This window comes from Lupinus angustifolius, chromosome LG09 (genome assembly GCF_001865875.1).
Source record: "Lupinus angustifolius cultivar Tanjil chromosome LG09, LupAngTanjil_v1.0, whole genome shotgun sequence".
Lineage (NCBI taxonomy): Eukaryota > Viridiplantae > Streptophyta > Magnoliopsida > Fabales > Fabaceae > Lupinus > Lupinus angustifolius.
Window position 1 is genome coordinate 11,055,362 of NC_032017.1, and position 12,022 is coordinate 11,067,383.

The 12,022-nt window shown below is 28.7% G+C and overlaps 1 protein-coding gene across 1 annotated transcript in view; it reads left to right on the forward strand.

Moving 5' to 3' along the window:
- The window catches only part of LOC109356254, a 1,863-nt gene continuing 405 nt past the window's right edge, over nt 10,565-12,022 (forward strand). Inside the window, exon 1 of the mRNA XM_019599582.1 lies at nt 10,565-11,857. Within this exon, the coding sequence (XP_019455127.1) occupies nt 10,565-11,857 (1,293 nt within the window). The remainder of the gene's footprint in view (nt 11,858-12,022) is intronic.

Consider the following 12,022-nt stretch of genomic DNA (forward strand, 5'->3'; position numbering starts at 1 on the left):
TGCAGGTATGGAACAATATGAAGAGCGTCAAACTGCCTATTCAGACAACCAATATCAGTCGCTGAGAAATCTGATTCAATCAACAGTTGAAGCTCAGAATGCCTTTATTCGATCTACTGCTGAAACTCAGAATGCATGGCTTTGTTCTGAATTTCAGAAGTTATCTATGCTGATCAGGGGTGACCAGAACATTGTTATTCCTGATGATGAGATTGAGCCTCCTCCACCTCAACCATAGTTTAGAAGACTTTAACCTAGGACATCTTACCCTTAGGTTTATTTCTTCGTTATTGCACTTTAGGGACTCAGTTATTGTCACTAATTCAAGACTTATTTGTGCCTTTCTTTTTTTTTTTGTCTCTGCTTGACATATTATGGTTTGTAATGGTTGTGGAATACTTTTACTCTTTAGTCTATGTTATTATTTTTGTGCTTAATTATGTCAAAATAGCTTACTTGGTTGTGTTTTCATTAACTTTGTTTTATGTTTAACTACATATCTCTGTCTACTTTTGACCTGGGTTATCTTTTTGATAATGTCAAAAGGGGGAGAAAGGTTGTTTTGTTGTTGTTTGATTGTGCAGGTTGATCGTAATAACTGCTTCCGAAATATTAGCGCATCATATCAATCATTGCCAATACAATCTTCAAGCTAACTCATCAAACAATTGGTGTAGTGTTTTGTCCTCGTCAAAAAGGGGGAGATTGAAAGTGCGCATGTCAAGATAGCACTTTGGAAAGCTCTCTCTATGTGTTTAGTTTTGATGAGGACAACTTGTGATTATAAGAGCTTGAAGATCATCAACAAATCAACGTGCTTAAGTCTCTAGATTGGTATTAGACTTAGACTAATAATTAGTTTAGGTTGAGTCTAAGGCTTAGGTAAACTCTATACATGTCTCATATGCATAAAACTTTAAATCATTTTAGTTTTGAGATATGTCATTTATAATATGTTCATGCATCATATAAATACATGTAATCTGTGCATCCTTGGCATAAACTTAGTGTTGAACATGTATAAATTAAGTGCATAACGTATTTGAGTTTTATAAATTGAAAATTCACTTAGAAATATGTTGTTAATCGATTAAGGCATGTTTTAATCGATTAACATAAGTTTTTGAAAAGTTGTTGAAACTGAAAACTTGGAAAAACAAAATCAGTTACGATTTTGAAACACGTTAATCGATTATCCAAGGTCTTAATCGATTAATTGGGCTGCTGAAGTGATTCTTTATAAACTGCGTTTTTAGAACTGAAGCCATAGCTTGCATGTTGCATTTTTTAGAGAGTTAGAGCATATTTCGTGTTAATTGTTGCATCTATATGACATTGCATTTGTGAGATTAGAAAAGAGAGAATTCTATGCTTTAGGATTGAGAGGCATTTCTTGTTTAATTTCTCATCATTTCACCTCACATTTTCATGCATTCATTGATGTTTTTGTGAAGATTTTGTATTCTGTAAAATCTGTTTTCAACTAATACATTGTCATGTTATATGAGACTTGTGTTAGAGTTTTAGAGTAAGATCTTAATTGTCTATTTTGAGCATCATAATTGCTTTAGATTACTCTATGTTTTTGTTGTGAAAAGTGTTGTAACTTTGGGAATCTCAAGATGTCTTACCACCAACGAGATTGTGGTGTATCTTCATTAGCTTAGAGTTCTTGATAGAAAGAATAGGTTCTTGGCTGGGGCTACACCGCAAGAAAGGTTTTCTTGGGCGGTAGGAAGGGAGTCAAACCAAGGAATAAGGTTCTTTAGTTTCAAGTGAATGTCTAAGTGTTGTAATTGGAAGAATTGCTTGTAAAACATTGTTTCAATTATAGTGAAGAAAATTCTCCCAGATCAGTTGGGAGGCCTGGATGTAGTTTGCAAGTGGACACGCAAACGAACCAGGATAAAAATCGTGTTGCATGATCTTTTCTCTCTTTCTCTCTTTATTGCTTTAATCGGTTACTTTGTATAGTTGTGTTAATTGCTATATTCTGTTTCTATACTATACTGGTGTAACTCTAATATTTTGTAAGCTCTGTATATTCGTTTCAATCTCGGTTAATTGTCGTGCAAGAAACCGAATCTGTTTGTAATTTCTGAGCTGTTTTAATCGATTAAAGTGATTGCGTTAATCGATTATTTGTATTCTGTTAATCGATTAATCTGGGGTTATTTCAGCATTATTTGTTGTTTTCGAAAAGCGAATACTCTGACCGCTACACTTATTCAACCCCCCTTCTAGGTGTATTTTAGCCACTGATACCTAACATTGACATCAACCATTGCTCTTATTTTTATTAAGTCCTAAAATGTCATTAAAACTTAATTCTTAGGATTAGTGCAATAATTCATCAAATTGCTAAGTATGAATGTATAACGCTAGTATTTAGATTTAAAATGTATTAGAATATTTTTACGAATTAAGGTAATTTTTAACCTAACAGTAACGAGTATGCGTAGTTACCCAACAAGTTTGTATATATACATAAATCTAAAGTTTGTGTATGTATTTACATATATTGTAATATTTGATGTATATAAAATGATTATTAAATGAATAGATTGCATGTTAAATTTATCATTATATTCTAATCACAAAATTTTAATATAAAATAATAGTAAGATAATACTCGCTCTCATCCATAAACTAGTTTTGTGGATAATCATTACAGGTATTTTTGTAGTACCCATGGGATGAATATTTTTTTCATATTCATAATCCATAATCCATCCATATGTAAGAAAATTAAAATTTTCCAAATCCATAAGTTAAAGTTAATGAATTTAAATAGATATAATTTCATTATATGAAATGAATATCCATAGATATATCTATTTAGGTAAATATTCAATCTATCTAAAAAATAAACATTCACAACTCCTATGCTTTTTACAGTATCTGAACTCTCATTTTCTTGTTTGTGATTTTCATTCTTACTTTGATTTTTTTATGAAAATAAGTAATTTTCATACTTACCTATATTCTTAATAGAACTTGCTCAAATGATAATTAGATCGATGGTAGGATATGTGGATGCAATTAATATTAAAAGTATATTCATAAATATATAACATATATGAATATTCTATAAAAACTTTACACTTAGAACTTTAAACAATGCATGCTTGTAATGCATTGCCAAAAACTGATTTTTAAAATTTTCAACAAATAAATTTTTTAAAAGTGTTTCTTAAAATAAACAAAAAAAACACATTTTTAAAAATGTTAACCGATTTTAAATATATTTTAATCAAATAGTGGTTTTTAAAATGATTATTTTCTTAAAAGTGATTTTAGTATAATTAAAAAAATTAAATGAATTGGATATTTATCCACTAAATTGGATTTGTCGATGAATTGAAATTTATCCATAAAGTTTGAATATGGATGAATCAGATAATTCAAAATATTATCTAATAAATTTATATAGATTGATGGATGATTTTCTGTCCATTTATTAAAATCAAAATTCAAATTCATCCAATTCATCCTATTGTAATCCATGGATTAGAGATAAAATAAAGTCAATTTATATGTTAACCTAACGAATATGTTTGAACATTATGTATAGTTAAATAATTAAGAAACATTGTAAACTAAAAATAAAGTATATTTTAAAATATATAATCTATAACAAATAACTTTGTAATATATATTATAAAAAAATTTCTAAGTCTAGAAATCTTATTATATATCAATTTGTAAATAAAATCATAAAATTTAAGAGAAGGCAGGACATTGATAGGAGTTGGAGTCACCAAACCATAACTTGATTTTGTTCCGAAATCATACTAAGACTAGTTTTAAAATTTTGAACATATCAACATCAACTTCAAGCATGGATGAATTGATGAAATGAAACATATCTTGCACACGCCTCTCAATACTATGTCAGAAATGAGTTTTAACAACACACATTTTGATATCATATTTATAAATGTTGTTAATTGTTGGAGGGGCGCTTCAGGCTATAGTCACAACATTGCTCTTTGTAACAAATGTTATTAATGCAAATAATAACAATAATAATAAATGAGTTGTAATTCAATGCTCATTATAATAAGTGTTATTAATATTATGATTTCACACATTCAACAATACCTGATGTAGCAAGTGTTATTGTTGTTATTGAATAGTATAAAAAAGGCGGTAATTTATTTCGACCAATGTAACAAGTTTTGTTAATGTGAAGATTTCACACATTCAACAATGCTCCATGTAGCATATTTGTTGTTACTAAATAATAATAAATGGACAATATTTCTATAACCCTATGTTCTAACGAGTGTTATTGATGTTATGATTTTACACATTCAATAATGTTTTGTGTAGTAAATATTGTCATTATTATTGAATAACAAAAAAATATAAGATAATTCTATAACTCTCCGTCTAGCTAGAAGTGTTGTTGTTATTGAACTTAAAGACAAAATCACCCTCATCCTCACCGTGTGTAGCAAATCATGTAAAAAAATTGATTTGGCCTAGGTTAACTTGTTCTAGTTTAATTGCCATTTGCTCTCGAAATTTCATCAACAAGGTTAGGGTTTCTATTTCACTATCAATTTTGACTTTATTAATTCACTTTCATCACCCCTTTCAACAATATCTTCAATCTAATGAAAATTCTAGGTATAGTTTTGATGGTATTCAATTGTGAAAGAAGAAATCTCAAATATAATATAAATAGGTAACTCAAAAACATAGAAGTATTTTAGGTCAAAATATGATCTTAAATGCACTTATATACTTCTAAGTTAAATGCAACCTCATATTATGGCTGCAATGTTTTTATGGCTTCTATTATATTATAACTATTACTTGATGTTGATGGACATGCAGGATGGATGGGACCACCTGTTCATATTCCTCTCATATTTGGTATCATCATCTAATCAGAAAATCTTATTTAATTATAATAAAAATTATAATAATATAAATTAATATTTATATATTATTCTATAAAATTTGATTAGTTTGATATTTAGGGACATGTAACTAACATATGTTATGATTGTGTGCACTTTTGAAGTGTTGTCATATGATAACACAAACACCCGGCCAGAAAACCAAGAAGATGCTTTTAGATGAGAAGGCATTTAAAAGTATTAAAAATAGTTGGGAATAATCCATTATTTTCCATGATCTGTGAATGTGAACACTCGATTTTTCTAGGCTCATTTTTTACATTTTTCGTATAAAAATTATAAAATTTCAAAATAATAACATATAATAAAGAGAAAATTTTGACAAATTTTATGATTTTATAGAGTCAAATAATTATACATATCCATTAATTGGTATTATTACGGTAGTTCTTGAGATTTATAAAGTGATTAATAATTTTTTAACCAAAAATAATATTGTGATAATTTTTTAAGTGAAACAAAATATTTTTACCATGCGTTTATAAATATTTTATGAAAAAATATGTTTATCGTTTAAAATATATTTTTAAGATGTCCAAGAAAATCTTAAGTTATAAAACATTTGGTCATTGATGGATACATTTCAATTAATTTTGTACTTTAAAAAATAATTAATAAAAATAATTATTTCCATAATTAGTTCTTTTTAATTAATATGTTTTATTATTTTATTCCTTTTTAAAATTAAATCATTTGAATAGTAATGCAAAATAAATAATAAAAAATATTTTTAAAATAAATAACAATAGAAAATACATTTCGTTCTAATAATAGAAACAAATAATGATCAAATGTTATAAAGTTATTTTATTAATAAATTACTCCAAGAATCTAATAATGAAGTTAGATAAAGGTGAAAACATGTTAAACTACATATCATTAACCTATTTACCTACATATCAGAGACGGGTTTGGTAATGTTTTTTCATAAATATGTTAGACTCAAGTTTTTTAAAGTATCTATTTAGTTTAATGGACCAAACTTTAGGTCACCTAAATGACTTACCTATTTAATTTTATTATCTAATAATATTCCTTTTCTACTATTCTATTTTAAGTAATGTTATGATATATGTAGCCTGACTATAAAATTTTATTAAAAGATATTTTTTTAATTAGGGTTAGATGAGCCTAGTTAAAAGTAAGTATATTAGCTCATGTAAATGTAGGCTTGTTGCCCTTTTTCAAGACCTTATAGTATAAAAGACGTTTAAATAGGCTAGCAAATTAGATGTGACTTTTAAACAAGTTAAACCTAGATTTTGAATTTTTTTATACATATAAATGGGTGAGACCAGTACTCCTATAAGCTATATAGGTTCATCATCTTTAAGACAAAGTTTAACCTAGCATATTTTCACCCTCAAGGTTATGACTCATGTCATATGTTACTATCTACTTCTAACAGATAAACAATTATGGTCATTAATGTTGTGCGTGTTAACTCTCAAATTTGGGAAGTCATTTCACGACCAATGCAATTTCTTCTACTCTAATTTTCTGTTAATTAAAATAAATTTTCAATAAAAAATAAAAAAAAAATTAATTAATAAATTATTTTGGCATTCAAATAATGAGGTTGTGACTTGTGTCATATCTTATTTGTTGTTTCGAGTCGAGAAATAGTTATAGTCATTAGTACTGCCTTTTCTTTTATTAAAGTGAGATGTTGGTTCACGACTAATGCGGTCTCTTCTACCATTGATGGCCCTTCAATCATTTAAAATAATTATTTTGATTTAAATTAATTCACAATCAATTTTTAAACTAAAACTATGTAACCTTAATTTCTCTAACATACGTTATTACTTTTGATTATTTTATCAAACATGATATTGTTGATTTCGCTATGTATTATTATTGATGCGTTTTCTATAGGTTGTAGGACACAACTATTCTATATTCATGGTTGTGTGGATTTAATTTTTTCCATTTGGTATCTGCATTTCACTTCTTGGAATTGCTTATGGAGTCACAATTTTAGCACGATTCACACCCACATTCCTTTGGAGCAAAATTTCAATTGGAATGTTTCATTTATATGTACAATATTTAATGTGTATATATTAACAGTTTATGTGTTTTTTATATTATCAGTAAATCATTCATCATTCGTATATTAATTATTATTTATTCTAAAACCAAAGTGATATAAATCAATGTTAGATGATATGTTAATCCGAATTGTTTGTGTTGTGTTTTTCAAGTGTAGATCGGAGAAGATGGAGTACCAGCTACTAGATTTTTTTTTTGGTGGAAAGTCATGTTTGTTTTTTTGTATTGACAGTAAGAATAATAATTTTAGCTACTGCAAACTATTATTCTTGCTATTATAGGTTTCTTAAGGACTTATATGATATGATGCATTAATTTGACCTTAACTTGTAACGGCTTATACTTGTAATATTTAAATGCGACCTTTATGCAAATGTTTTAATATTCTCAAATGAATATTCCCATTAAAGCTACCATGTCATTTAATATAAAAGAGACATGTTGTGAAACATCAGGTTTACTAAAAAAAGAGGAGTAAAATGTTAGGAAAATGTTCTTATTAAGAAAGTGTTGTTATATAAAACAAAAACAAATAAAAACTTGTCAATGGTCAATGTCTTTCCAAGGAAGCATTGTTGTATTACTAAGAGTCTACAATGCTGATTCTACGATGCCTTTAAACCACAGTAAATTCTAACCTAACATTCTATTGTGTTCACATAGGTAACATTGACAAGCATTGTTGAATAGTTAATTTAAGCGCTATGAATTCTCGAATCAAACGTAGTGCAACAACTATCAACACCCATGTAGTGTTTCTAATTGGGATGATTAAAATAATTAGGGGACATGTTTTTTACACTAAAAAAGTTATTTAGAATTTAAAAGTAGATAGAAAATTCTCTATGATTAGTAAAAAGTGTAGATAAGTAATTTGAAGTGTTAATAGACTCAAGATACATATAAATATGTGTTGATCACCTCACATAGTGATGACAAAACAAATATGGCTGTATGACCCATAATTTTTGGTGAGGATGATATACAATTTTAGTGCTTTTGTCTATTTTGTCCGGCCTCTTTGCTTGTCAAGCTTGTGACGTGGATGGTCCTTAGGCTTAATGTGTAAAAAAAACTAAAGTTCAAAAATTGTAATACAATATGATCTAATACCTTAAACAATTGCGACGTGTTTAACTTCATATAGCATATTATGTTTTTTTTTGTTTTTCTTTTCAATTTGATTGTTTACTTTCTTTATTTTATGACTTTTTTTATTGTATATATATAGGTGTGGGCAACCTCTTATTCCATTTTAAAATATGAATGGTAGAAAGTTTGTCCAAAAGTAATAAATAGAGACATACGTTTACTTTTGATTTACGACCATTTTGAGGGTACAAAAAAAATAGATCGAACGACCTTGTTTTACCGTTTTTATGTATATGATTAATAATTCCAAACAAAAAAAATATTAGTTGGCTAGTTAAATTTATAAATAAAACTTATGGCATACCTTTTTTTTATTAAGAAACAGATAACCATTTCCAATATAATTAATAAAATAAATTAACATGAAAATATTATACCAATTAAAGGTTAAGTAATAGTAAATTATGTAAAAAATATTCTCGAAAAAGAAAATATATTTTTATTACCATAAAAAATCCATTAAAGTATTATATTTTTAATATAATAGTGGAACAGACATTAGAAATAAGGGAAAAGATAAAAGTACTAGCTAAGAATATATAAAGTCCATTAAAATATTGTATTTTTAATATATCTTTAATAAGCACCTATTTTAGACAATTAATATAAAAATCTATTACTATTTTTTGAACCAATAATGACCTGTTCTAGACAATTAAATTAACTGGGTTAAATAGTCTGTTAAAAGTTAGTTATTCAGATTATTATAATAATTGTTTTAGATGAGAGTCAGTATAGCGTGGTTTACATTTCATTTCAATAAAGTTAACTTTTAAACAATATTATAAAATTGAATCGGATGGGATTGTTGAAAATAACTTTAGTTTATAATCTTAATTAAATAAGGGGTTAAACCATTTTGAACTAGGGATAGTCCACTAGTATTAAATGTGTTTAAACTGCAACAAGTGGAAGTAGACCGAACAGTTCACATATTTTTTTTTTAAAAAACGGAATATTGTTCTAATGTTTTACTTTACTTCGTTCCGAATGTGACCGGACAATTTAAGCTTTTAAACTGACTAAATCTAATATAAGACATCTTTCGGTTTAATGTTTGACTTATGTTTCACAATATTGCTTTTAACATCAAAATCTTCTATATATATATAATCATTATTTTATATTATTTTATTTTACTATCAATAAGAAACAATTAACTTAGTAACAAATATCAGTGTTGCTAATACCATATTGGTCATCAAACAGGTTAGAGTATTGATATAGTGGTTTAATCGGTGGTTCACTAATTAAATTGCATACCGACGAAATTAGATATACATATATAATATATTAACGTTAATGTTTAAAAATTAATAAAAACCCAATATTTTTTATTTTAATTAAAAAATGAACTTTAAATAAAAACCGGCCGGTATGACCCGTACGTTTCAATTGAAAACTGACCGGTATGACCAATTTTGATCAGTTTTAGCTAGTTTTGACCGGTATGATTACATGATTGGAATAATTATTTTAAAGTACCGATATTAGGACTAGTTCAGCGGTTTACTAGTTGAACCGATGGGTATGAAATGAGTTTAACAACACTGATAAATATTACTTTATTTATTAGAAATTAATTTATTATTTTTCATTAGGTAATTGTTTGTCATTAAGGTAAGATTTTACTTCCGTTCATGTATTCACTACTCCTGGATACATTCCATATCTCCATCAGCCTATTTTATTTATTAGAAATTAATTTATTATTTTTCATTAGGTAATTGTTTGTCATTAAGGTAAGATTTTACTTCCGTTCATGTATTCACTACTCCTGGATACATTCCATATCTCCATCAGCCTATTTTCCCAAGTTTTTATATTTTTTAGTATTATCAATGATATTTTCTCAGTATTTTGGTTAAGGAACTAATTCTTTTTGGGTGCGTGACTTTAATGTTTCATGTTGATCTAGCAAATCAAATAAATACATTATGAGTATTAATATGATAGATTTATAGCAAAAACTCATTACCCACTAACTTGATCTTGATGGAAATAAGTTGTAATCCAAGTTATGATTAAGTAGTTAATAGATTGAGTTGTATTGGTTAAGAGTTAGTTTGTGTTTAACTAACACTTTCCAGTTTTGGTATGTTTTTGAAATTCTGTTTTGTTAGTTGGTTTGATTGCCTACTATAAATGGCATGCACTCTTCTCCTTGAGCAATAAGATGTATATTCATTGATATCCTTTCTCTCTTACTCTCTTCTCTTCACAACCTTCTATTCTTTCTTTAATTTCTAACATTTGGTATCAGAGCACGTAACTATCCTGGAAATCTTCTATCTTCATTGAAACATTCTCATTCTGCTTTGCAACCTGAAGAATTCACTGCGGGTGAATCAATTCTGAAGAAATCAAGGTTGTTGATCTTGGTGTGAAAGGGGTGCAGAAGAGGAAAGAAGCTTGATCTGCAGCACATGGTTGGGAATAACAACAATCTTCCATCAATGAGCTTACCTGTTCTTACAGACAAGAATTGGGATCGTTGGAACACACAAATGAAGGTGTTGTTCAACTTTCAAGAAGTGAATGAAGCTGTTGAGAATGAACTTGTTGTACCAGGCCCTGAAGCTACAGAGATTCAAAGAAATATGTTCAAAGAAGCAAAGAAGAAGGATAACAAGGCATTGTTTCTATTGCATCAATGTGTTGATGACACACATTTTGAGAAGATTCAGAATGCCATAACAGCCAAAGATGCTTGGGATATCTTGACTCGAAGCCACTCTGGTGGAGACAAGATAAAGAAGGTGAAGCTACAAACACTAAGAAGGCAATATGAGCTAATACAAGTGGAGGAGAATGACAAGGTTGGAGACTACTTCACAAAAGTGATTACAATCACTAATCAGATGAAAGGATGTGGAGAAACAGTCACAGATCTCATGATCATAGAGAAAATCATGAGATCATTGCCTCAAAAATTTGACTACATTGTAGTAGCAATTGAGGAATCAAAAGATGTTTCAATGATGAGGATTGAGGTGCTTCAAAGCTCACTAGAAGCACATGAAATGAGGCTCATGGACAGAAATCCAATAAAAAACAGTGAACAAGCTTTGAAGGCAATTCACTACAAGGAGAAAAACAAGAAATGGAAGGGAAAGAAGAGCAGACCAGAGAATGATTGGCCAGATACTTCAGAAAGGAAGGTAGGACAAAGAAAATTCAACAAACAAAAGAAGTTTGATAAGAGGAATGTAGAGTGCTACAATTGCCACAACACAGGACACTACTCCTATGAGTGCACTGCTGAAAAAGGCAAACAGAGGAACTTTGTTGACAAAGAGGCATTCACAACTCATGAAGATCATGAAGTAGAACCATTGACCCTAATGGTTACAGATCCAGCAGAAGATACTCACCTTGAGTCATGGTATCTTGACTCAGGGTGTTCTAACCACATGACAAGTCATAAAGAATGGCTCACAAACTTTGACTCAAGCAGAGAGAGTAAAGTTAAATTTGCAGATGATAGCACCTTGAAAGTAGAAGGAGCAGGTGATGTAGTTATCATAAGGAACAATGGATCAAAAGCCCTTATCTTTGATGTGCTATTTGTCCCTGGAATGAAGTACAATTTACTCAGCATTGGACAACTAGTACAAAAGGGATTTACAGCAATAATGGGCAATGGTCAAGTAGAGGTGTTGGATACCAAGAAGAGAATCATTCTGAGGAGCAAGCTAACAAAAAACAGAACCTTCCAAGTAAACATCAAAGCTGCAAATTCTCAATGCCTTACTACAATTAAGACCAATGAAGAAAGTTGGATATGGCACTTAAGGTATGGTCATCTGAATTTTAAAATTTTACACAAGCTTAGCTCCACTAATATGGTTCATGGTCTCCCTACAATAACATGTCCTAAAGAT